Genomic DNA, 25,504 nt, shown 5'->3' with positions numbered 1-25,504 from the left:
AGAGCCCGGGAAACTGTTCGAGGAATAAGATGCTCTGACCATGCGGGGACGCCGGCATGACGAACAAAAAGTCCGGATTGCGCGGGACGCCAAACGATCCAGACTTTCAGAGAACGTGATTCCTCCTTCAGTAGTACCTGGTGTCGTCTGTGTGAAGATCTATCCATTTCTTAGATTTTGTTCTCTCCTTCCCTCTCTTTCTTTACTTCAATTACTTGGAATAGATGGGTTTCGCTGCTGAATTCTGCAGTTCTCCTTCAACTACTTCTGTGACCTGGTAAGTCAATAGAGGACGTGCTCATCTGTCAATGTGCTTGTCGTCTTATTGCTATTGTTATTCGGCACTCAAGTACCTCCGGACATCGCCGAGGTAGAAATTTACGCTCACGTGATAGGATTGCCTAAAAAGGTAGCAGTGGGAGATTGTTCGGCGGCGGCAAGCGCTCACCAGCACTCTATCAAGTCAACCCCAACTGTGGTTCAAGTTTCCTCCCACCACCGCCCATCGCTCAGTCAGCCCATCACACTCCCAGCTCCGCTATCTCCCCTCCTATAATCTGACCACAAAACAACGACACTGTGGCCTAAATGTCGTCTCCTCGAGCGGAAGACCCACCAGAAGGCGTAGTTGAGCCAGAGACCGTGACATCCCTCCAAGAAGAGCAGGAAGAGGATAGCGACGACTATGATGAGGAGCCTGAAGACGACGGCGACGGTGGTGAGGTTGGTCACGATTTCGTATCTTCAAGTTACTTCTGGCTAACTCTCCATGAACCAGGACTATGAGGAGGATCAGGGAACACAGGTATGTCCCCCCATTTCGTATGCTACCAGGTTACTAACAGAGGGCGTAGAAACAGTCCAGTCTGACGGCGCTGCTGTTAGCGAACGTTCGTCTTGTTATCTGTGTGGTAAATATAGCTCATGATGTCGTTTGCAGCCCAATGGCGCTGGCGGAGAAGAGGACGATGACGAGGACGATGAAGGAGAAGAATACGATGAAGACAACGATGAGGATGATGACTACAACGACCAAGACGAAGCAGATTACTCCAAAGCATCGCCAGTCTCCAAGAAACGGTCATTTGAAGACGTCGCTGGCGAAGATGACGAGGATGAAGGTGGAGGAAATAAGAAAGTCAAGGCTTGAATATCTTTATAACGTCTTTGCTTGCTTTGCTATCGAACTGTTTGTACACCCCCTTGTTTGTACTGTACCATCAGGGAACCAACTCTTCATCCTTCCAGACCCCGTTATTCGACCGCCAATACCGTGTTCTGAGATTTGGCACTGGCGCGAGCTCGATATGGTCCACCTCACTCGGCTCAATGACCACCAACGCGAAATTACCCAACGACATGTCCCACAACTTCTTCGCCTCCGCATCGTCCGCCGCTGGCTCGTGAATTTCGGTAGGCCATTTGCGTGCTTCCTCTTGCCCGCCTTCTAGCCGACTTCCGGGTACCGGTCTGCACCAGCTGGCCTTCATGAATGGACTCATACTGCGGAATACCGCCAGTCGTTTGGCCTCCCAGTCGAAAGAACTTGGTTTCGCCGTGTTCTGTAGCTCGACAAGAGTGTGCACAAAATGCTTGTAGAGCCCTTCACCCGGCGCTGGTATCACTCTTGCGGTCCCAGCAATGCGGTATTGCTCTTGCGTGCCTTCAATATACCACACAACTTGTACATGCGGGTTTGAGATCAGTTGCGCGGTCTTGGGACTTCGGACATCTATCACATTCCAGTTAGTTTCTTTTGCGGTAAGTAAATCAATCCCACCTGTTGTCGCAAGCAGCAAAGGATGGCTTTCATCATTCGTCGGCGACACAAACGAGCGAAAGACGAGCGAACGGACGTGGGGGACTGGCGTATTCACGTCAATCGACGCCAGTTGGATGACTGTGAGCAAGTTCAAGCAGCTGTCTTCACGTTCTTTACCAGCCGTACCAGTTGCCTTGGGGGACGCAGCCAGCGCCTTGTCGAGCGCTAGTTTCCAGCGGGGAGCCGTCATTTGCATTTTCTGCTGACAACGGCCGTCTCAAGGCAAGCTGGCTGACTGGCTGACATACGTCTTGGAATAGGAACTAAAGTGGAGTGAAGCGAAAAGGCAAGAATGGTTATCTTTGACAGCTGATGCAGCGCTGATGGGCCATCAGCTGGTTCATTTTGGAACTCGACGTTCATGGCCACGATATTGTGCCTTCCTCCAGAGCTGCACCACCACATCGCATGTTTCTTGACCCGTGAAATTCCTCAATATGGGCTCTTTGGCGCTGGCAAGGGCTACCCGGCCCTAGCCCCAAGCTTGATTTTGCCAGACACAGCGACAATGAGCGCTATTTCACGAACATGCAGCGTTCTACACCAACACTACAGCTGGAGTCTCTTGAACGCCTGCTCGCGCTACCAAGTATTCGGTAAACGCGCTCTCCGCCACGCTGTGGAAGTAGCCGAACCCGACCTCCTGACTCGATTGGCCACGGCAGGTGTGTCGCTGCAGTTTGTGTACCCTGTTGGTCTCGGAATTCACAAAGCGTTCCATCTTGCCGCATTACTCGGGGAAAGACAACTAGTGGAAAAGTTCCTGGAGTTGTTTGGCGCGGAGGCGGTTGCGAGGGTGTATGAAGAAGTGGACGACATCACTCCTCTGGGACATGCTGCCAGCCGAGGGCATACCGACATCGTTGCACTATTGGCGGATGTTAGTCCACCGCCTAACGTTGAGGCAAGACGGCGACTTCTAGGCCAAGCACTCCAACTCGCAGCGAAGCATGGGCACACAGATGTCTTGAAGCTGCTTGTTGATTCTTACGGGGCAGACGTCAACTACTACTCAACAGAAGATTTCTCAGAACACAGTTCCTGCTTGACTCTAGCCGCCAGAAGCGCACACCGCGAAGCAGTCCAGTTTCTCCTTGCTGCTGGTGCGATTCCTGATCTCCCTCCCCCCATACAGAGGCAGTGTACCTTTGCTGGTCGCCACTCACGCGGACATCATTGTCATGCTGCTCGACGCTGGGGCCAACCTCACGGCCACAGACAGAGTCGGACGCGGGATCTTACATCGGGCAATACCCACATGTGCCTCCGAGGCGGGCCTCGATAAACTTCGGCTCATCCTTTCCCTTGGCGTGGATGTCAACCTGCCCGACAACAGCAACACGACCCCACTTTTCTGCGCTATCCGTCTTCCGGGCCCCATGGGTACCACCGTGGTCGAGCTCCTCCTTTCTGCAGGGGCGACCGCAAGTGTTGAAACGGAGCGGCATGGAAATGGCACTTGGCTGAGAACGCTGACGCCGGTTGATGTTGCGATGAAGGCGGAGCAGTATGAGCTCGTCGAAAACTTGCTGCTTCCGCATGTTGTTGATGCCCAGCGCCGACTCAAAGTACTAGCATGGTTGGCGGATCGGCACTCTACACCTCTGAATCCTTGTAGGCTGATTTTTACAGGCGCAGGCTGACTCGGCACTCTACTCACGGACAGGCTCGCAAATCACTTCAAGCTGTACGGCTACATACGACTCTATAATGACACACAATTCTTTTGAACACTCGGCACAAAATGGTGCTATGTATGATCAGCGCAAGCGGAGTCGTGAAACTCATGAGTGTCCATGTCTGCTTGTGGCCAATAAAATTACTGTCCCCGTTAACAGAATCGTCAGCAAGCAACGACTCAAACCCCCCAACTGACGCCACTGACCATCTATTATTAGCATCTAAGCATCTGAGGATCCTGGCTTACTTAGCGAAGGCGGGACTTACGCTGGACTGCTGATCCCGACACCACGCTTGTGCAGCGATTTTCGGGTTGCCACAGGTTGCCACTGGCCCACTGGCATGAAAATCGCGATTGCCATGTGTCGAGGAAATAACATGGCTGTTGAAATCGCTGGAAATTGGCGGTCGAAAATTCAAACCTAAAAAGTTTCAAAACCCACTCACTATAGTCGTAGACGTGTTCGTGGGCGGCTGGACCCATAGGCGGTGCTCGATGGTGGCGCTTGATCTGGATTCCGGCCATGAAGGATGGTCGAGAACAAGGCACTAACAAGGCCGCGAGCCAAAATTAAACTGAGCCGCTTTCAATTAAGTACATATGCATTTTTCTTCGGCTGTATTCATCCTCTGCGCGGATATGCTGCAGTATCATCTCAGAGGTGTGGGTGGATGACCTGATCCTGGGGCTGATCACACACCTCCTCCGCGATCACGTGCAGCATATGACCGACCATGCGCGCAAACAACTGGTACACAGCGACGGACTCGGCGGTGTTAAGATGCGTATTCAGAGTACAATAAGAGGGGGCACATAAGGCAGGTATAGCGGGTCGTGCTAAGCTATAACTTTTTCGCTCCATTTCACTTAATCGTGCTTAAAGACACCGACGGGCAGGCCAATCACAGCCGCGCGCTCGGCGGCAAGCATGTCGCTGAGCCCGATATAGTACGCGATGAACGCGGTGAGGATGCCCACTCCGCCACCAGCCTTGGTCACCTGTCGAATACGGTTAGCGTGATATGACATGGGCGGCGGATAGAGTGACGGACGTTGTGGTTGGTGACGAAGTTGCCGGCGCCGAGCAGAAGGAAGGTGAGGTCCAGGCAGAAGAGCAGCGTGATGAACCCGACGGACTTGCGGAGCGAGACGATCCTGGAGGGGTATGGTTAGTCATCGGGTAAAAGGAATGTTGCGTAGAAATGAATGACACTCGGGGAAGATGAGCGAATTCGGGGAATGGCAGTTTGTCGGATCATACTCTCCGCACTAGAATCCCGCCACCCTCGGTAGAATACCAGTACCGAGCAACGGTCTAGCAGGGTCAACCAGGACAAATTGTGCAAAAGACGGTCATCGAGACCGACAGAAAAGACAGAAAGGAGAACGAGAGAAAGATAATTTTGGACGAGACCGTGTAGGAGAGTGAAGAGGAGATCGCCCGTCAGGCAATATGTCATTTCTGGGAAATAATGGACAAATGGAGAAGAGGTTTTGGCGGGACATTGAATTGCGGGGAGAGGACGGGGAAAGGTCCAGACAGTGCCCAGAGGCCGGTCTTCGCAATGGAGAGCCAAGCAAACATGGGGCCCAGAATATGTGGGGTAACCACGACCATGGGGTATGGGGACATTGATAGAAGACAAAAAAGAAGAAACGCACAGGAAGATGAAGGTGATGATGAACCACGAGAAGAGGTAAATGCCGAGCGCCTTGTCGAGTTCTTTGGGGTCTTCAAAGGCGGCGATGATACCAGAGCTGGGCCAAAGGACAACTGCATAGGACAGCCAGAACGCGCCATACGATGAGAAGGCTGATAGCGATAGTCAATTTGGGAGAGACGTGAGAAGAGAAAATCTATATCGTACCAGTCGCGCCGAATGTATTCCCGCGAGGGAACTCCCACATGCCAGCGAGCAACTGGGCAAGACCCCCGTAGAAGAGCGCCATTCCAACGACAGCGTTAGGATGGGTGATACCATCCACTTGGACGTTGTAGAAACTAAAAACGCGTTTTTATTGGAATATGAAGTAGTCCAACAGTGAGCCTACCTCAACATGAACGTTGTTGACGCGAAGGCAAGCAGACCAAGCGCGCCAGGGTTGGCAATGTGAGCGCCTGGTACTGGGCGCGCAACATTGTGAATGGAGGAGCCATGGCCTTTCTCGACGTCGGACATTGTTCTTGTGGTGGTGGTGAGAAGGAGAGAAGCTCAAACCAGGGGGGCTTTGGGTGGGCTCACTCCACCACGCCAAAAGTCGGCGAATTTAAAGGCATCCAGCTGACCCTTGAAGCGGTCACATGTCACGCTTGACACTTGTCGTTTCTTGTTCGCATTCAATTCGCCTTCGGTCTCGCCCCCTCCACCGGCCCTCCAAGCCTCTGCGATCGTCTCTAGCGGCTCACCGCTGTCAATAAATGACCCCCAAGACGATGACCATCTCTCCGGTTTTTTCCTTGAGTTTTTGAACGAACTCGGCGCCAAAGCAAACAAACTTTTTCTTGCGCCCGAGTCGCGCGACTTCCGCTAAGTTTGACACGAAAATCGGTTGCGTAAGACGGTAGTACCGTAAGGCATATGGATGGCTTGAGGACGCCTTCCGATTCACGAAGTGATCACCTCTCACGTAATAATCGACTTCTTCTTTCTCCAACCCTTCTCCAGATCCGATGCGTGCGTCGCTTTGTGGACTTGCTGCGAAGCCGGACTCCTCGAATCCGCGAGCGAGAACGACCACTTTGATTCTAGATCTAAACAGGAGCACCGTGGCCAGGCCGTCACGGTAGTATGAGGCATTCAAATTGAGTCGATTTTCTTCAAGTGGTCCAACGACTACCTGATGCGCATCTCGCGGTACTTCTCCAACTTAATCAATTTGGGCACACAACGAGGGCGTGGAACCGAGGTGGCCAAATATACCTGAAACGTCGTTTTAGTGGCGCATTTGCGCCCATCCTCGCTGGTGGTGATTTATCCGTCACGGTCCTTTGTATGAGCGCCGCTCCAGATATTTAATATTGGTCAACGTTTCCGACTATTAGCGCTTCGGGGACAGAATAAAACTCCGGACATTTGTACAAGTTCAGTCTTCCGTCTGGTACCTGGCGCAGCAAGCATCTGCTCTTCCTGCTCACAGAAGTGAGGTTAAGATTGAGCATCGCGCTGGATAGTAACAATCCATGTTGGCACCAATTCTTCGACCCAGTGACGAAACAGGGAGCCTTCGTCAAGGCTGAGCCATCATGGTCCCACCAGGGCCAATTCCTCCAATGGCAGTATGTTCCGTCCTATACTCCGTCCTCCATTTTCATAAAGCCAGATGACAACGGAGCTCAGGGTACGACTGGTCGATGCCGGGGTATTTGACATCGGAAGAGCTACATCTGGGTTTGTTGAGAAGAGCGGCTACGACTGGATTTTCTGTTCCCCCAAGTTATATTTGGCGATGGTCGGGGAACGCCATCAACCAAAAAAAAAATCGTTGATCAGCGCCAAAACTCGAGACAAAATCATAGACCACCCACCTCATAGACAAGACGACGAAAAACCCTACAAAATATCCACCATCTCCGTTATCCAGTCCATCAGCGGCTCGTCAGCAAGCTTAACCCTCTGCATCAACTTCCGCACTCCATAAAACGCTTTCCGTCCACGTGCCACGCCTTCGCGCTCCTTCTCAGCGGACATATCGTCGTCCAACTCGAGCTCGTCTGGGCCCTCCGACACCCCTGGGAACCCAAATCGTTCGTCATCTGCCCTTGGCGCCGCCTCTAACGCAGAAAATGAGCCGCGGAACAGAATGCGAATGCAAAGCAAAGCGGTGAGCGAGTTAGAAGGCGGGTTCCCCGTTGCCTTGCGCACGGTCAGTGTCGTCTTGATCGGCGGTGGCTCCCTTGTTGTCGGGTTCTTCATCGGGTACGATTCGCCCGAAGTTGTGATGTGGTCGTTTTGCGATGTTGGTGTTTGTGGCACGTTAGGGCTGGGGAGATGTGTGAGGAGATGGTGTCGAAGGGCGGCTTGAGGTAACGATGCATGACTGCAGCTTTCCCACAAACAAGGGGACTCCGCGCCTTGGAGCTGGGCGAGATGGCCCAGAATATGGTCGAATAACTCGCCTAGAGTTGAAAACGCTGTACGACAACCAGCACGATTCCACAAACAAGTAAACCGTGGATCAGTTCCGGACACTTTCCGCCTATCCACCCCACGAACGATGAATTTGCCATTTTCCACCATCGGCTGAGCAGACGGGAAAACGACGCTGACGTTCTTAATTACGTCCGCAGCGATTAGAATCGGATATTGGCTCTTGTGCGGGCCAAAGGCCTTTTCGTAGTGATTCCAGAATTCGACCTGGGTCAGCTCGCTGTACCGTTTGGCAACAAACATCAGTTTCATCCTAATTTGATTCGATTTAGAGGCGTTTCAACGGCAGGAATATGCATACCACGTATAGCACCGTTGGGGTTCCGGTAGTTTGACGATAGTTTCCCGATCTTGATTCGTTAACTCGTAGTCTCTTGCAAAAGCAGCTTCCGTAGGGATGATATGCTTCGGCTCTTCGACCACAATATCTTCGGACTCTTCGACTTGTTCGCTCAAAAGCACCTCAACGAGGAGTTTGACCGTTGCCGGCATCTGTGGATGCAGTAAAAACTCTTTCGCCATTGTTGGGTGGGACAAATGCGTGAACAGATAGTTCAAGACCGCTTCCAGCAGCGTTTTATCAACCACCAGCGGGAGATAGCGCAACGACGCCTCGAGTGCTGGTGAATTTGGCGTGATGAGTGGCATGTTTTGCGGGTTGGTGAGGAAGATATTGAGAGCGAGGAGTGCGGATATGATGAGTGATCGATTACTGCTTGTGCCTGCAATGTGGCAAAGACGGGGAATCGGATTCCAGACGGTGTTGACGAGGTTGGGATAGACCACATAATACGCCGAAAAGCAGTAGCAAAAGTCCATGACGTTGAGCAAGAATTCGGCATGGTCGTCAACCGCACAGTCCAGGTTGGCCAATGCGAGACAGACGAGGGGCATTGACCGCGGATGGTAGATGAGTTCTCTGGTATTCGCCTCAAACCACGCAGCGTTTCGCAAGATGGCGAGCGAGTCGAGCGCATGACGCCGCTTTTGAACAAGCTCGGATGACGGCGAAAACAACTGGTATGTCTCTCCCATCTCCTTGTAGCCCTCCTTCACGTACCACTCCGGCCAGTCAAACAACGCGTCGACGAGCCCGGGTGTTTTTTCGAAGTAGAAGATTTCGCCGATGCTCAGTCGAAGAAGGCGCTCGAGGGCCCAATGGATTTCGTGGTGAATACCAGATCGGAGCGCCAGGACCATACGGTTATGTGGGGTTGTTTCTGTGTACCAACCTGGAAAGACGCGTCAAACGTGTGGTCTTCCCGATAGAATCGAGTCTTACGCTCATATCCGTCTGTTGTATTATGCCGAGGGGGTAGTTGCTGCTGCTGAGGCCGATAATGTGTACTTGGTGCAACCGACGCGACTACAGCGCGTGGGGTTTGCATAGAGAAAAAGTCACACGATATCACGGTCACCTACGGTCACACCCAATCACGATTCACGAATCGACGCGTTAGCGGACGGTTACTTAGAGGATTGCTTTTTCCAGCGACAAAGCTTCTGCTACAATATATGTCTCTATATAACAACCCTTCGAGAAAATATGTGCCCTTGACCCGCCAGCCAAACATCGCCACTCCGCGTTCAGCTCAAAATTGCTGAGCACTGGGCTGTCTGGCAATCTTTACGGCCAACCTGAATAGCTACCGATTGTTCATCGTCGAGGGCGAGTTTTTCCAATGACTCTAGATCTTAGGGGTACTCTGTGGCATCAACCACCACCTAAGCTCCCTTAGATCCAATGTGCCTCTTGTAATAGTTGGCGGACGCTGGCCGTGTCCGGCTTCAGCTCTCCCAGCAGTGGCGCAAAGTACTTTCGCAACCTGTGGCCGGCTTTGTCCTGGTAAACCACATTCCAGCAGAGAAAGTTCTGTCGACAAGAACGAGTCATTAAGGAACAGGTGATCCATAGACAACTTGAATATACGTACGTCCTTGGGCCGCAATTTGGGTGTGGACAGAAATATCCGACCCGGCATCCACTTGTCGTTGTTACGAATCCAGACGATTTCGTTTGCCTGCAGGACAAAAGCACTAGTAAGCCACGGCTGGTCAGACTCGAAGAGAGCGCACGATGTCACAAATGTGCGCCACATTCATCATGCCAGCGAGGAAATATCTCCACCTTGAAATTGTATTCCAGCGGGTCATCAAGGCCGAGCATCGAGCGCTGAACTGAGGAGGCCAGCTTTGGACTAGTTGGAGAGTTTTCAGAATCTCTACTAGATTCATTTGTAGCTCCGAGTCTAGTCGCAGTGGCGGATCGTGTGACTCTATTAGAGCCCGAGCGTGAATTTGAACTAGAACGTGAAGGCATGACAATGGCCAACTTGAAGTTCGAATAAAATACGTATGAGAAGTTAGAGGTTTTGTAGGATCAAAAGGTGCAAGGCTGTTGAAGCTTGACACTTTTATAGCAAGCCCCAAGGCTCAAGCGCTTGTTCTGGTGTGGCGCTGAGTCGGCGTTAGAAGGCGTTAAACGGTCCGAACCAAGGTACATCGCTGGCAATTGATGCCATCAGATCACAGCTTGGACCCACTCCCTTTTGTTCGAGTGACTGGGACAATATGGCCTCCCTTGGTTATGTCTCTTTACGGCGACAATAATTAACCTCGAAGGTCCGTACTACCTTGACACGGACTACATTTGTCTTTGTCAAGTGTCTGTCGACCTTCTGCTGACTCTGTCGGTCAACTTTAGTGCCAGCTCTCTACAAGTTGTGGCCTCAGACAATAATAGACTTGAATACCAGTCATTAAACACATTTTTGTGAGCAAGTCTCTCAATTTCGCATGCGAGGATCCACGTTTTGCTTCGATTTGAGGTGAAACCTTGCCCTTCAGGTCGTTTCTTGTAGTCAGCATTAGTCTGCCTGTCGACTTGTGGAAGCTATCCATCGCCAGCATTCAGTGGACTTCCGTGAAGTCACTGAAGTCCTCGTAATTTCTTGTTGGAAAGAAGGATCTGAATGATGCTTCCCATCGATCATGACGCTGCCTGTAAACCTGCAAAGTGCCTCATAGACACTGATTCGTTATTTCAATTCGTTGTTCATCGACATTGGGGTCATGGTGGGATAAAGTACAGTGTGTTTACCTAGGTGAAATACGACGACTACATGAATGCACGGGCATCTAAAAATCTGAAAAAACGTTAGATAAGGAAGATAATTAAGCGACGCCAAACTCACCAAACCAGCTTCCTGCTCTCCGCGAGGCCCAACGTGCTACACGACCACTCCAAAAAGAGCGAAAAGCAGTCGTGGAGGAGGAGGACAGCGCTGATTAACGCCTGGCAATACGCTTGCGCTCCCGACCGCCTTCATCTTCGACATCCATCAAGGTATCTATCACCGGTTGATTCAGCGGGAAGAGACCGTGCCCGCGCGTGCTTCGGGTCCGACGGCGGTAAGACTGGGAATGCGAGTGCGAGATCGGTAATGGTGAATTGGAAGATGAAGACGGCGCTGAGGTGATGATGGTCGAGCTGGTTGGAGCATTGGGCATCATCATCATAGCGTGTCGACGCTTGGTGCCGGCAAGTGCTAATGGTGGAACATTCTCTGCGAAAGGGAACGTCATGGTCTCAGGTGAGGGTGGAGCTGAGGAAAGATTGGTTGGCGGGCTCGAAACCAGTTTCGTGTTTCGGGTCGGTTTGAGTGGTATCGATGGGCGCGGAGGAGACACAGGTGTTGTGGCATTGACAGGGGGAGAAGAAGAGGAGGGCTTTTGGGGGTATAAGTCGAAGCTTTTAATCAAAGAAAATTCACAACACACCTTGCTGGGAGGAGGTGGTTGATTCGATGATGAACCCGTTGCGTTAACTCCATCTTCTTCATCTTCTTCTTCTTCCCGAGCTTTGACAGCCTCCAACCGTGCTTCCACCCAGTCCATAACCCGTCCGACGGTCATCCCAGACTCGGAACTCTTTCCAACGAGTACTTGGGAATCAGACACCCCGAGTTGAAGCATTTCCATTAGGTCTCGGCAGGCGGCAGCATAGCCAGCATTGTATGCCCGCTTCGATGCATGGCGTGAAGAGCGATAGAGTGTCGTTATACTCAGAGCAGCGGCTAGACAACGGGTTAGGTGACGTACTATGAAAGAAGAGAAACGGACCTTTGAAGTTGTCTAGGAGGGCCTTCTCGGCGTGTGCATTGAGAGAGTGTGAGGGCAGAGAGGATGCCAGACTGTTCAGGTTGAGCGACTCGGAGGGGGTCATCATGGTAGAAGGCAAGCAGCAAACCAAGCGAGAACTTCGGATTGATCGGGCCATTTTTGGATCTTTTTTCGACAGAATTCTTTTTGGTCTAAATATTTCCACGCTAAGCCTAAGCTAAACCGCTCTTTATCTCCCGCAACAACACCTCTGGCATCTCATAGTGCATCTGGCAAGGAAATTAGGCGATATATGGCTACCCAACGACTCACAAAATGATTCGCCTCCGGTACCACCGCGAATGTGACTCTTCTCGAGGTTTTGTCTTTGTCAGTCCGCTCCTTGAAGCCGACATACGCCGAAACACACAAGGCGGGAGACTCTGTACCATGGAGATATAGGAAATGCGCTCTAGGAAAGCGCTTCGAAATCATCGAATCGTCGAAAAAGGCTCTGTTGGTCATCGTTTCGAGACTGCTATTCATCTGGGCTGTTTCCTCGACACTGCGAAGATCAGCCTGATACTCAAATGCAACCGCCACAAACCTAGTTGGAATAGTCCTCATGCCCACCGTGAGCTCGCACCATCGCTCAACCTCTTCGGCGGTCCATTTGTCCAGGGTATACCGGGTCGGTGCTGCATCCCATGACGGAACGCCGCCAGGGTGGTGAAAATACCCGCTAACCCATTTCCCGAATGCTTTCCCCGCGCTCTCTGGATCGGCGGCTGTGGCACTAGTGTCTGAGACCGGTGTAAACTCTGGGACTTTGAAGGCAGGGTCTAAAGACGTCTGGGTCAATGACGACGAATTGCTAAAGACTCCTACCATATAACACAACACCGCGAAGATGAGGCTCCAACTTCTCATACAAGCCTGCGTCGAATGCTTCCGCAGTCGCCAGCAGCGGCAAGACCCACAGCACGGCCTGACTCCATCCAAACACGACAATTCCACCGCCTCCGATCTTACCAGCGTCGACGAAGTACTCCAATACCATTGCGACCTCCAGGCCCAAGTCGGCAAACATGCTTTCTTTCCCAGACCGTATGTGGGCCAACTCCTCCTCGGCGTACGGCGTTGAGCCGCGGTAGTCGCGTCGGTTGATGAATATGGTCCGCATGTTGCTCTTGTGTGCGTGTTCATGAACCCGTTCAAACCCGTCTGTTGAAATGGCATTAGATCTCCGATGTTAAGACAGCACAAGCAGCTTGACCTCCATTGAACCCCATCCCATGAATTCCAACCAAAGTCGTATAATCAGTCGACAAGGCCGGGGCACCGCTATCTGTATAACGGAACTCCAAATTATTCGCGAGCTTGAGCGTGTGTTGGGAGAAAGACATGAGGGTTATTCGCTCATTAGACAGTCCGCCATGCAATATATACTTGATGTCGTTTCTCATGGTGTCATTACTATGCTACTTACTGCTGCCTATCGTCGTAAGCATTGAACTCTCGCGGCCATATTCGGAGGACACATTGAATACACTTGTCGCGTGAGCGCGGGAATTGTAACCTCAATTATCCGAGCTATGTAATCGATTAGGCATCCAAACTGTTTGATCGACTCCAAGAGAATCTTTAGACGCGCCGCTGCGGCGCGCAAGAAGATAAGAACAAGCCTAGGAGTAGCAGCAGGTTTCGATGATAGGTGGGTGGCGTCTACGACTAGTTGAAAAAGAGTGAATTGGGAGTGTGTGACAAGAGAGACTAGACAGAGTCATCGACCGCCGCTGCTATAAAACACATTATGCACGGCCGCACAGCAAGGCGAGCAAAGAAAGCAGCAAAACGTGACGAGAGTGGGATTCGAACCCACGCCCCGAAAGACCAGATTATCGAATGGATCGACAAGGTGTGTTGCATAGGCAACTGGCCTTAGTCTGGCGCCTTAGACCGCTCGGCCATCTCGCCGTTGGACCGAGCGTCGGAGAGGGCACCTTGACCTTTATTCTAGTGAAAGAATCGTCGAAAAATATGGAGCCGTTATCGAGATGAATCACCCACAAGTTTTTGATGCTACGTGATGGGATGTGTGACATGTGCTCAGTAATTGTGATGGGGCCGACTTGCACAAGAAGCAATGTTAGTCTCATAAGCATAAGGGGGGACTGACTCTAGGGCAACTTCCGTATGGTTGGCGCGTGTAGTAGGCGTACTTGCTCTTGGATCACAATCAAATCACATGATTCGATCATCCGATCAACATCTCTCCACAAACTTTTTCTTAGCCACCATGCCCTACGAACTCTTCTGCATCGGAAATCCCCTGCTGGACATGCAGGTCACCAAGGGCGAGGCCCTCCTTGCCAAGTACGAGCTCAAAGCCAACGACGCGATCCTCGCTGAGGAAAAGCACGAGCCAATGCAAGTCGACCACGCGTTGCTGGCTGTATTTTGAACCCAAGTCAGATACGCCGAGATTGTGAAGGACTACCAGATCACTTATGTCGCTGGCGGGGCTTCTCAGAACGCGGCGCGTGGGGCAGCGGTGAGTCAGCGATGGGAGCGATAATTTTACGCTGATCGCTTTTGCAGTATGTCCTACCGCCTGACTCCGTCGTATACACCGGTGCGGTTGGCGACGATGAGCTCGCTGAGCAACTCAAAGCGGCAAACAAACGGGAGGGTCTGCGGGAGGTCTACTATGTGCTGCCTGGCGAGAAGACAGGTGCTTGCGCGGTCGTTATCACGGGTCACCATCGGTAAGCAGGTTATTCTTCGCTATTCTGTTTCAGCTTACCTTACAATCCGTGCAGGTCTCTGGTCACCAACTTGAGGGCGGCGGAAAAGTTCAATATCGCTCATTTGAAGTCAGAACTCGTCGCGCCATTGATTGAAAACGCGAAAGTGTTCTACGTCGAGGGATACTTCCTCACACATGGCACAGAAAGCATTGTCTATCTCAGCCAAAAGGCCTCTGCAGCATCCAAGGCCCGCTCTTTTCACAAACTTCCCAACTCGGAACTAACTTTTTTCAAGGTCTTCGCGATCAACTTCTCTGCGCCATTCATTGCCCAATTCTTTGGCTCCCAGCTCCAGCAAATCATCCCCTTCTGCGATATCGTCATTGGAAACGAAGCAGAGGCTGAAGCTTGGGCCGCCGCAAACGGTCTCGCTGAACCAAAAGACATGCCTGCCGTTGCCAAAGCCATTGCCCTCCTCCCCAAAAGCAACGCATCACGACCGCGCATTGTCGTCATCACTCAAGGCGCTGAATCGACCGTCCTGGTCTCCTCCGCTGAACCAGAAAACCCTAAAATCTACGGTGTCAATGCACTTACCGACGACCAAATCGTCGACACGAATGGCGCGGGCGACGCGTTTGCTGGTGGTTTCCTCGGTGCTTATGTCGCTGGAAAGACACTCGACGAATGTGTTGAGGCTGGCCACAAGCTCGGCGGGATGTGTGTGCAACTGGTCGGACCGCAATATAAGTGGCCCAAAGTCAACGTTTTGTAGAGAAAACTGAACAAATCTGTATCAATAGCTTCAACAGCGATGAAGGATCGATAATGGGCTTCCACAGCTTGTACTTGCTAGACCAATGACATAAGAATGTCTAACTACTCTGCGGGAAACTGAGAGAAATACGAGCATTCTGCGACCCATCCTTCTCGACCGTGAACGAGACCCCAGGGGCACCATTGACGCCCGTATTCCATGAAACTTCAGGAAAGCCGGTGGTCAGCGTCAGATTGACATTCTCGAAGACGACAGGCTCGCTGGGGTAATCGCTGGCTGCGAAAGCCCCCTCTTCCTCGAGACTTATCACCGCCTGCGTGGGAGGTAAATCGGGGTTGAATCCAAGTTCGAACGGAATCAGGTTTGGTATGCTCGGGAAAAGGGCTTGATACCAGATGAACGGTTTCGGCAGGTCCGTCGCTGGGTCGGGGCCGATCGCCATTGAAACGCGGTCGCCAGTGTTGACGCGGGGGTCCAACCCGACGGTCAGAATGAAGCCAAATCCTTCGGTGGGAGGTTCTTCAATGAGCAACACAGCGGTCCAAAAGGGACCGCCTTGGGCAAAACTGGCGCCATACTGAGTTGTGGATGTTAACATTCCATTAAAAGAAGATGCGGAAAACGACTGACCTGCAACGCAGGCTGCAAGAGTGTGATGGCCGTGCCGTTCGCGTCGAGCTGTTGGAGTCCCGGGCCAACAAAGATGATTTGGCTTTCGTATGTCGCAGCGGGGGGAGGGACCACTACCGAGGCGTTCACCCACGCTATTGTGTCGTTTGGGCCCACTGTCACAATGGCCTGAGACGTTCGTAGACTCGTATCGTCTGATTGTCGAGCGAGCCTCGTCGCTTTTTTGTGGAGAAAAGTGTGAATGAGGGTTCCGTTGCGCGCAAAGAGATGGAAGTCTCTGCCGATTTGCTGGACGCGCGAGCCAGGCGGCGCATTGAAGATTGGTTTGCCAGAGGGAGTATGACCAACGGGTACCAGTGCGAAAGCGGTATTGGCGAGGAGTACAGCGGTGAGAGTGCGAAAGATCTGCATAGCTCGAATTAAACAGCGTTCAAGCTCGCTCTTATATCGCAAACGTTGATTTATATTCGTGGATGATGGTGAATGCCGTTCCGAGTCCACGATTTTCGTACTTGGCGAAGGTTCATGCCCGCTGTGAGAAAGAGAAACTGCAAAGACATTCAATTCGCAATAAGATCTTAGGAAGACTTGTGTGGATCGCATACAAAAATAGAGAATTGGAGTATTTTGAGAAGGCATTGCCGGTAAAGCGGCGCTGATAGCTCTTCGTGTTCCGGAAAGTGAAGAGTTGTTGCAGATGCTGAATTATTGTGATCAATCCGCAGCAAAGCCGTCGCTGAACGATTTCCAGAGTGATCCGTGTTATGGTGTTGGCTCTTGAGAGAAGCTCACTCTTCCCAGCTCGTCCCTAGATGCTTGGCTTGACTTCGACTTCCGGACAATCACAGTGACAGGCAAGGAGCCATTATTTAAAGGTCCTCTTGCAATGGGAACATGAGCAACAATGGCAACCAATCAAGATGGATTCCGAAGTTGAACTGCGCTGACGTTCCCCAGCATCTCATGCGGTCGCTGCCAGCATTGCGCCTTTCCGAGTCAAGAATCTCCAGATCATGATGATCATATATTTGTTGGGAGTAGTCAACACAGTCCTTGGGTGATGCGCAGCACGAAGCTTGAGGTTATGAGTGGTTGACAAGTGCTGTATTACACGTCTTGAGAGAATTTGCAGTCGTATATCCCAGTTGAGCGTTTGTGAATCAATTGAACAACTTGAAGCGCTGGAGCTTGGAGTGCCAGTGGAAGCAATGTAGATATTCGTGTCAGAATCGTGTCGTCCCGACTGAGCCGACTCACACCGACATAGAATAGAGCTGATGACCTTCAAGTTGTCAAGACACAAGAGAGAGGTGTGCCCTAGACTCCTGCCTTGAACTTCGAATAGTGTCGTTCAGAATATTTGAACCTTTCGAACAAACTAGTTTGCTTTTTCTGATCTATTTTGCCGACAATTTAAAGGACCTCGGCGGATTACGGGTCATTTCCATGGCCTTGTTGGAGCTCGAAGACGGAGAGTTACATCCTGATCATGAGAGGGTAATAAAATGGTTGTCAAGTGTCTCCAACAGGCACTTACCTGCTTCCATTACTGAGCCGTTGGGCGGTGTGGTGACTACTCATCCCGATGCCGAGTTCTGCCGGATGTGATAGCAACAGATGAGATTTCATTTGTTGACTATCTCAGTAAGTATTCAAGTGCTGCTCGTATTTGGGGCTTGCGATCGCCTTCACTGCCGCCGGTCCTGACTTTCAAGCAGAAATTATCGTCCGAAATCGCACTGAGAGGACTTCGGGCAAGGCTGCGGAAGAAAAAAGCACTACTACCACCACCAACTTTCTTTTCTTCGACTTCCTTGTTATCACCTCCATAACCGCGTCGTCTTGAATCAGAGATTCGCTATTCCGAGTTATTCAAGCAGTCGCGTTTGGAGCTTCCGCATATAATGGATTATTTTTGCTTGCTGGGGAGAAAGTACGAGGGCTTTGGAATATGTGCACCGCCCCCCTTCCTTTCCTCACCTCCATGATCGCGCCGGCTTGCACTTGAATTCCGAGTTATTCAAGCAGTCGCTTTCAAAGCTTCCGCTGATATTGTTTCAACGACTAGCTCGTAGATAAAGGCTAGCTCGTTTGGTTGGGATTTGGATTGGATTTGGAGAGTTGCTTGGACCGTAACCTGCTGGATTTAGAGTTGCTTGCTGTGGATGACCGTGTTCGATTTGGAGTCGACATGGATACTGTCTCTTTCGTGCATCCACCTGGTAGTGTAGACGTACACTAGACATGGCTTTGGAATGTAGTCAGACAATGATTCATGTTGACGCATTTGGAAGAAAGTTGATCACGTTACCGGTGACACGTTGTCACCTCGACCTCTTTTTGTCCCGACCACCATCTGTGTGTCGTTGGCCTTGGCCACATCAGCTTCCGTCAACAACACGAAGCTGCCCGAGACGACGAGGACGACTCCCCGCTTTACCCGGCTCCTCACACACCTGGAGTACGAATTGCCACCTGGAGTCGTGCCAACTCTCTTGGACTGAATCTGTCAGTCGCTATATCGACGAAATCGATGCGACAGTCCTCGCGAAGGGCCGACAGCTCTCTTGGAAAGGGAGAAAATGTTCTTGTACAGAACATCGCGGTTGACATCCGCAACACGTTGTAAACGTGAGGGCGCCACAGCCGAGGGCTGGCCCGACCACGGTAGAATTCCGTGAAGGCAGATTGAAATGTCTGCGGCGAAGCAAAAGTGCTTTTGCCACACCGCCAGCGCGTGCGGTGCCACGTATAGGAACGTGAAGCACGAAAAAGACTTCGTGAAAGCAACCATTATTGGCTCTGCTTACCCAGGACAAATAGAGGCAACCACGGAACGACCCCCCGTGGTGGTGGTTCAAACCGACTGGATGTCGCGAATCCCAGCTTCAGGACGAATGCTCCAGTTGCCACCGCGCAACTTCGATATATTCCCTCGTTTCGCATTGTTGGGGCGTCAGTTGGACAATATGCACGAGGATGACCGGGAGACGAGGGCGCATCCACCCGCGGCCGGCTCTCTTTGTTTTTGCTCCGGCGCAAATGGGAGTACGAGCGGTGGCGAGCGTGCCAACTCTCTGGCAAGGGGCCCGATGGTCGATCAACCTAGTGGCTGCCGTGGATCGAATGGCACTCTGGGCAAAGCTCACCACTTTGCGTCGCTTCCGGTGGGTGGTTCCCATCTCAGAGCCTAACCAGCTCTGGCTTCTTTTATTTCAGTTGCGGGTGGTTCCCGTTTTTCCTTTCTTTCTGTACATTTTTATCTTACTGACTTGTTTTAGACGTGAATGATTCCATTCTAGGCCTCTCAAGATTTACGAAATACTCTTCCGCAGAGCTGAAATATAAATCGTTCCGATTGCCCTTGAACGCATGTGGCAGATGATGCTGGGATTAAGCAAAAGGTTCTGAATCTGGCTACGTAGTATTTCTTCTCTGCTGCTGCCCCATTGTCATTTGTGGCTAATCCCAATTGAGCTTCCTGACTGTACCTGGGATCACTTGGCTGTTCGAGTGAGCTATCAAAAAGAGGTTTAGAGTTGCAGTGAATAAATACCCTTCGTCGTCCATTAGCATCATATATTGAGGGAGGGGTGTGGGAGATTCGACTTTTTGGCTCCTTGTCAATCGCGGAATGCCATCAGGAATGGAAATGAAGCGTACATGGTCGGGTCGCATGCGGAGGAAGAGGGTACCTCTCCGCGTCAAAGTCGAACGTCCTTCGTAGTGAATCATCGTCCCCCCGAAACTAAGCTGCAGTCGAGTGAGCCAGAAAAATTATTAAGCCAGACCGCACTCGTCATCTGGTTGAACATCGTCTCCTCTAAGTCATCAGGAGGTCCAGATAACATCCATAAATTGCTCACGAAGGAACCACCACCGTGAAGGTTTCGAGCTTATACGGCGTCGGAACCAACTCCGGAACTGTTTGCTGATGGCCCATGCATGTGCCCTTGGTAGTAGTGCCTCGGCCTTTGGACTTGTATGACAAGTTCAAATACGAAGACCACGACAAGAAGAAACTAGCCAACGCACAATCTGAGGGAAGACATGAGTTATAGTGTGCTCTGATACCATTCTTGCTGCAAAGCTGGTTCGACGCCACGGAGAACTACAAGATCGCGAATTCCAGACAACAGGACAGCGTAGAGAATATCTAGTCCGTCGAAGTCCATCAGGAATGGTTCTCAAGTTGCTGCAACCGCCGAATGGCTGCGCGTAAATCAATGGAGTCGAGTTGCTTTTCTAGACTTTCTTGGTTTTTCTCTTTCCCCTTCTTTACCTGTGTTGGAAAGTTTACTTAGTAGTACGGAGCATTAGATAGACAAACTTGTTGTAGTTTCTAGCTTTTGGAATCAGTACAACAACAAGCTGCAGAAATTCCATAAATGAGTGACTTCTTTCTTTTCTTCTATGACAACTAAAAAAAACTATCGAAAGCAACGAGACAAATTAGAGATATTCAGAGACCAAAGAAAGGGAAAACAAATGAGTAATATGCCTGCATGTCCACCGCCAGGCCACCACGAGGGTCAACGTTTGAGCAAGGAATGTGGTACGTGTGTTGGTGTTTCTGCGATGGATATTTAAAAGGGAATGCTAAGATAACGGGTCGTCGAGTTCATTGCATAGAGGAGCGCATAGACAAAAAGAAAAAACAAACCGCTCACGACCTGTCTTTTTCGCGCTCGCGGGGAGACGACAGGAAGGAAAACACCTTCTCCGCGTTCTCCTTGTACTTTTTGAGCTTTTTGTTCCCGCCCCCACCGCTCTTCCGCCTATCGGTCTCGGGCGAAGAAGACCCAGTCGCCGCTCGCCCTCTGGAAAGGGACGGTCCGCTGTCCGACAGCACCCCCCCGTTCTCGCCATCGCCAGAACTTGAGCTCAACGCTCCCATCGACATCGCCGACTCTTTTGACTTGAGTGAAGGCGAGATAGCCGCGATTGATGTCGCCGGTGTGAGCAAGCCACCAGCCGTGAAGCTACTTGACTTGGACGAGAAGGACGATGGTGGTACTGCCGGCGACTTGGGCCGGAGGAATTGTCTCGTTTGTTTTCGGAAGGTCAATCCAGCCCCAGTCCGGCCACGACGCTGTGAAGGGGAAGGGGACCCGCCTGGCGTTGATGCCTCTGTGTCAGCTTGTGAGAGACCCGAGACCGATCTGGCGTTCGGCGTGGATGCTTTGCGGAAGACAGCCAGTCGATACCGGTCCACAACTCCACGGGCAAACAGACTTGTGCCCCTCGCCCCATTCCTGTCTTCTCCGTCAACAGCATCGATAAAGTCCCAGTCTTCGTCTTCTTCGTCGAATTCTGAGTCTTTCTCGAGGTCGTCTTCGGGAAGTCGCCTGTCGAGGGCTGCAACCCCTGATTTCTCGCGACGCGTTGGACGCTTGGGAGGTTTTGCCGATTTGGGGGGGACCTCTGGGGCTGCGGGCTTCTCGGGGACCGGAGGAGGTGCAGAAGTCGGGACATCTTGACTCCTTTCTGGTTCTTCTTCTCGAGGCTCTTCAGAAATTTCGCTTTCAATCGGCGGAACCTGCCCAGCAGGCACCACTGGCCTCGCTTCAGGTGTCTTTGGCTCTGCATCCTCCTCAGGCCCTTCGACAGTCTCCTCAATATCACCAGTCTCTTGCGGCGCTTCCGGCTCCAACTGGACATCCACATCGCGCAATACATCCTCTTCATCATCATCATCTTCTCCGCTCACTTCTTCACTACCACTTCCTTCTTCTTCATCCTCTTCATCGTCGATCAGGACCGAATGCCGCCCTTTGAACGAATACCCATCAAACACGTCCACCGTCTCGTCCTCCTCTTTTGGTCCCGTGACCGCCTGCCCGTTTGGTATTTGTATTGACGAGCTGCGTGATTGCGAGGGTGTGGTGTTAGAATCCTCGCCGTCAGTTCGCTCAGTGTCCGTCGCGGGCTCCTGATCAGTGTCCATTGCATCGTCATCCGCCGCGTCCAATACCGGTTCCATATCGAGGAAAGTGTCATCGAAGTTCTGGGTATCGCTTGCGTTGGACGGATCAATGGGAGGAATATACGGGGCTAAAAAAGCGTTAGTAACAGACAGACACCCAAAATTAGCAACACGAACGAATATAGCGTTTGTAATAGACATGGGACCAATCTCTGGAAGGGAATGAGCGATATGATATTGGTCCTGATGCAAAACACACATCATGGAGAAATACGGATGCCGTTTTATCCGCGGTTCACACATTCGGAGTGCAGGATTCCGTTGAAGCAGTCCCCGAATCAAGCTCTTGGTGTCTTGGTCCATAGCGCGGTCATCGGGGAACTGCAGTTCGTCTTGTAACACTCGAACATACATGTCAGAGTGATTATTGGCCCAGAAGGGTGTCTATGCGAGCTTTCAGTCAGACTTAGAGAGACGAGGAAGAAACCCACTATTCCGGTTAGCATTTCGTATAACATCGTCCCGAAACTCCACCAATCGACTTCATAGCTATATGCAAGCCCTTGGATGACCTCTGGTGCAAGATACTCGGCAGTGCCACAAAATGTGGTGGTCGTATCGGCTGCTTGACCCGTTGGTTGGCCAGGCCAACCAGCTGCAAGTTCTCCGCCCTTCTCCGGACGTAACCATGGGGGAGAAGCAGGCAAAGCACCGGTGCTACCGAACTCACGAGCTCCGGTCGGTGTTGTCGGTGCTGTTGTCGCGGTCGTCCTTCGTGGGAACTCTTTTGAGAGCCCGAAATCAGTCAAAACGATATGGCCATCAGCGCCAATCAGAATGTTCTCTGGCTTGAGATCCCGGTAGATTACGCCAGCCGCATGGAGACCTTCGACACCTTCGACGATTTCGGCGGCATAAAACCGAGCGCGGTCACGGCCTAAACGACCCCAGCGTGCAAGTTGTGTTGCGAGATCGCCTCCTGGGTGAAAATCCATAACAAGGAAAAGATTCTCTTTGTCGTGGAAGCTCCACCACAACTTGACCACAAAAGGATCCTTGTTCTCCGCAGCCATACGTTTGAGAACAGCTTGCTCTGTAAGCGTATGCTGAAGCTCCTGGTGAGCTAATACGTGACGTTTCGTGATGGCCTTGAGCGCATACAAATCGGAGGTATTCTTGTGCTTGACGAGGAGAACTTTGCCCGCGCAGCCCTTGCCCAACACCCGCATCATGTCGAAGTCGTCAATGACGACCTTACGACTGCTCTTTCGGGGGACCGATATTCCGCGTAATTTTTTCTTGGAACTACGTTTCTTGGGTCGCGAGTCGTTTCCTGTTGTGGAAATGCTCGAGTCGTCCTCTGTTTCGCCGGCTTGCGAAGAAGTCATATCTTCCTGATCGGTTTGCTCTGCCTCCTGGTTGGTAAAAGCGCGTGAGAGACGAGAAGACCTGTCCGGGTCGGCGGATTGAGAACGAGGTATCCTTGCGGCTTCACGAAGTGAGCTTGTTTCCGCGTCCGCTGGTGGGGGTGGTGGCTCTTCAGCAGACAACGGCTGAGGGTCAGGTTGCGATTCCTCTTTAGCAGTGTCCTCTGTTGTTGCTGTCGCTGTCACTGGTGTAGGCTCGGGCGATTCATCTTCCTTGATCCCAGCATCGACCGCGATATTCTCCTTACCACGAAGTCCACCGCCAGTATGCGAAGCAAGATCGCTCCGTACCCTTTTGATTGCTCGCTCGACCCTCACACTCTCTAAGTCGTCGGTCCGAACACGGACAAATCGCTTCCAAACACGGGCCTGACGGAGTGTAGGGGCATTACTGACGGTCGTAAGATATGCGGCCAATGCGGTACTTTGACCAGAAGGAGATGGTGATGGGGTAACTGGGCCTTCGCTCGGCCCAAAAGAGAGGAAGGGGTCAGTGGTTTCCGCTTGGGGGGAGGCAACGGGGGTGCGTCTTGTGGCGGATGTTGCACGGGAAGTGCGGTTGGTGCTTGGTGAAGCAAGTCGGGAGAGTGTATTGAGGAAGACAGACTTGGTCTTTCGCTTGGACGAGTCGATTGGCAAATCGGGAAGCTTGGTGCCCGGATGCGACTCTCGCAGCTTTCTATCCAGGTCGAAAAGCTCTTGGGCTGTTCGTGTGAGGGTGAGATTGTGGGTGGGAGCTGGAAAAAGTTATTCGGAGGTCAACAGTCGGTGAGTGGCCACAACACACACTTTTTATGTAGATAGAGTAGGAGCGCTGGTCCTCTGGCGACTCTGCCACACTGACGCTCCACGGGCCATCCTGCTGGTTGATTCGTGGGCGGCGAGCGGCATCCATCGTGTTAGGGTCGGTAGGAATATTGGACTCGACAAAGACAAAGTCTTGTGCCTGTTGGCGGCTTGCCCTAAGTTTACGACGAGGGTCCGTCACCGTGCTAAACCGATGGCTAGGACTGCTTTGCATCCCATTCAACACGAGGTCGACTGCCGTCCCGGAGCCTCGAGGCTGGAGATCACGGGTTGGTTGGGTGTAGGAAGAGCGGGAGAGAAGGTGGAAGAAGCTGCTAAGATGCTGTCTGGCGTGTGGGTGAGTTGTAGAGAACGTAGAGCAAAAGTCAAGAGCAAGAAGGTTTTATCACGCGAGCATGCTCAAAGCAATCATGGCAACAATTAGATTTTCTTGCCGTTCACTTCCGCTTCTTTATCCTTCCTTCCCTCTCTCAGACCTTTCTTTCGCTCTGAGTCGCTCAGACCAGCGCTAGAACAGAATTGCCGCAACCAACAAATCAACTTTCGGCGTTTGTAGGCCTGGTTGAGGCCTGGTCACCGTAAACAGTGCGGCACCCCAGCAACTAGCACTCTTCTCGGTCCAACGTCCATAGTGACCATATACATCGCCCCTTAGCTGGTTTCTGTGGCTACAACGCGATTGAGAGAGCCTTAAAGTTCTGGATCACCACTCCTCCGTCAAAATTATCTGGTTGCCGAACTTCTCTTCCTCGACACGCGTTCATCGATTGTACACCAACGCCGTGATGCACTGCCCTATGAATGACCTCGACATCGGCGCTCCAATCGCAAATGAGGGCATGAGCAAGTCTCAGCAAGACGAAATCTGTCTTTCGCTGCTGACTCTTTTACTATCTTACAGCCGTAACGATCAAGTCCCAGTCAATGCCAACTGCTATGACCAAACTATGAACTCATGAACTTCCACTCCGCAAATATATTTTCTGGTCAATGATTGTCTTTACATACTTGAGCTGAAAGACAGCAAGACATTGACTCGGAACAGCCGCACTCTTTCGAAGTGGAAGGAAGAATTCGAAAACCAATATGTAGTCCTAACGTCTCTATCGTCATCATCTTTAAATTCCTCAATACTCAAAGTATGTGGTTCCCCTCCAAGTTCAAACTGCCTCACAAATACCAGTGGTAGTCCAAGTATTGTATTGTATTACCTTGTGAAGGTCATGCCAGATCTATCCATCAACAGCTATTATTTGCCCTAGAATGGAGCACATTTCGGAACGCTAGCAATTCGAAGATGCGGACAAGCTCCAGGTTTACAGCATTCTATACGAAAGACCTAGTTCGCTGACAACAACTCCGATTTTGCTCTGGACTCCCATAAGTATTCTCACAGCGGGCTTAAAATCTGGGGAGACGGGGGACAGTAACTCA

The 25,504-nt window shown here is 51.5% G+C and overlaps 10 protein-coding genes across 10 annotated transcripts; 2 read left to right on the top strand and 8 right to left on the bottom strand.

Annotated features, from left to right (window-relative positions):
* Positions 1–588: 588 nt before the first annotated feature.
* MIND_00546400 (uncharacterized protein) lies at positions 589–1,150 on the top strand (the record flags this gene model as incomplete). The annotated part of the gene is made up of 4 exons (XM_037362245.1): positions 589–723; positions 779–805; positions 855–890; positions 941–1,150. 4 exons carry the CDS (start codon positions 589–591, stop codon positions 1,148–1,150), a joined length of 408 nt encoding a protein of 135 aa, XP_037222537.1.
* Positions 1,151–1,220: 70 nt separating this feature from the next.
* On the bottom strand, positions 1,221–2,018 carry MIND_00546300 (Pyridox-oxase-2 domain-containing protein; the record flags this gene model as incomplete). The annotated part of the gene is made up of 1 exon (XM_037362244.1): positions 1,221–2,018. One exon carries the CDS (start codon positions 2,016–2,018, stop codon positions 1,221–1,223), a length of 798 nt encoding a protein of 265 aa, XP_037222536.1.
* A 2,352-nt stretch (positions 2,019–4,370) lies between these two features.
* On the bottom strand, positions 4,371–5,683 carry MIND_00546200 (Gpr1 family protein; the record flags this gene model as incomplete). The annotated part of the gene is made up of 5 exons (XM_037362243.1): positions 4,371–4,502; positions 4,556–4,658; positions 5,166–5,316; positions 5,372–5,505; positions 5,556–5,683. The coding sequence occupies 5 exons, from the start codon at positions 5,681–5,683 to the stop codon at positions 4,371–4,373; spliced, it is 648 nt and encodes a 215-aa protein (XP_037222535.1).
* A 1,371-nt stretch (positions 5,684–7,054) lies between these two features.
* On the bottom strand, positions 7,055–9,039 carry MIND_00546100 (RFX-type winged-helix domain-containing protein; the record flags this gene model as incomplete). The annotated part of the gene is made up of 3 exons (XM_037362242.1): positions 7,055–7,904; positions 7,953–8,883; positions 8,934–9,039. 3 exons carry the CDS (start codon positions 9,037–9,039, stop codon positions 7,055–7,057), a joined length of 1,887 nt encoding a protein of 628 aa, XP_037222534.1.
* A 347-nt stretch (positions 9,040–9,386) lies between these two features.
* MIND_00546000 (uncharacterized protein) lies at positions 9,387–9,757 on the bottom strand (the record flags this gene model as incomplete). Its single annotated transcript, XM_037362241.1, has 3 exons — positions 9,387–9,524; positions 9,586–9,672; positions 9,728–9,757. 3 exons carry the CDS (start codon positions 9,755–9,757, stop codon positions 9,387–9,389), a joined length of 255 nt encoding a protein of 84 aa, XP_037222533.1.
* Positions 9,758–10,939: 1,182 nt separating this feature from the next.
* MIND_00545900 (uncharacterized protein) lies at positions 10,940–11,891 on the bottom strand (the record flags this gene model as incomplete). Its single annotated transcript, XM_037362240.1, has 3 exons — positions 11,774–11,891; positions 11,432–11,727; positions 10,940–11,380 (listed from the first exon to the last, which is right to left on the bottom strand). Exons 1-3 carry the CDS (start codon positions 11,877–11,879, stop codon positions 10,940–10,942), a joined length of 843 nt encoding a protein of 280 aa, XP_037222532.1. The 5' UTR covers positions 11,880–11,891.
* A 140-nt stretch (positions 11,892–12,031) lies between these two features.
* MIND_00545800 (AB hydrolase-1 domain-containing protein) lies at positions 12,032–13,218 on the bottom strand (the record flags this gene model as incomplete). The annotated part of the gene is made up of 3 exons (XM_037362239.1): positions 12,032–12,594; positions 12,641–12,976; positions 13,017–13,218. The coding sequence occupies 3 exons, from the start codon at positions 13,216–13,218 to the stop codon at positions 12,032–12,034; spliced, it is 1,101 nt and encodes a 366-aa protein (XP_037222531.1).
* A 782-nt stretch (positions 13,219–14,000) lies between these two features.
* Positions 14,001–15,277, top strand: MIND_00545700 (uncharacterized protein; the record flags this gene model as incomplete). Its single annotated transcript, XM_037362238.1, has 4 exons — positions 14,001–14,197; positions 14,228–14,306; positions 14,354–14,520; positions 14,575–15,277. The coding sequence occupies 4 exons, from the start codon at positions 14,001–14,003 to the stop codon at positions 15,275–15,277; spliced, it is 1,146 nt and encodes a 381-aa protein (XP_037222530.1).
* Positions 15,278–15,377: 100 nt separating this feature from the next.
* On the bottom strand, positions 15,378–16,321 carry MIND_00545600 (uncharacterized protein; the record flags this gene model as incomplete). Its single annotated transcript, XM_037362237.1, has 2 exons — positions 15,378–15,857; positions 15,911–16,321. The coding sequence occupies 2 exons, from the start codon at positions 16,319–16,321 to the stop codon at positions 15,378–15,380; spliced, it is 891 nt and encodes a 296-aa protein (XP_037222529.1).
* A 4,255-nt stretch (positions 16,322–20,576) lies between these two features.
* Positions 20,577–24,158, bottom strand: MIND_00545500 (uncharacterized protein; the record flags this gene model as incomplete). Its single annotated transcript, XM_037362236.1, has 5 exons — positions 20,577–21,964; positions 22,014–22,048; positions 22,096–22,280; positions 22,328–24,000; positions 24,053–24,158. The coding sequence occupies 5 exons, from the start codon at positions 24,156–24,158 to the stop codon at positions 20,577–20,579; spliced, it is 3,387 nt and encodes a 1,128-aa protein (XP_037222528.1).
* Between the last annotated feature and the right edge of the window lie 1,346 nt (positions 24,159–25,504).

Source organism: Mycena indigotica, assembly GCF_014461135.1.
Source record: "Mycena indigotica strain 171206Taipei chromosome Unknown Mind.scaff0004, whole genome shotgun sequence".
Lineage (NCBI taxonomy): Eukaryota > Fungi > Basidiomycota > Agaricomycetes > Agaricales > Mycenaceae > Mycena > Mycena indigotica.
Note: the sequence above shows the minus strand (reverse complement) of the source record. Positions and strands in the feature narration are given on the sequence as shown.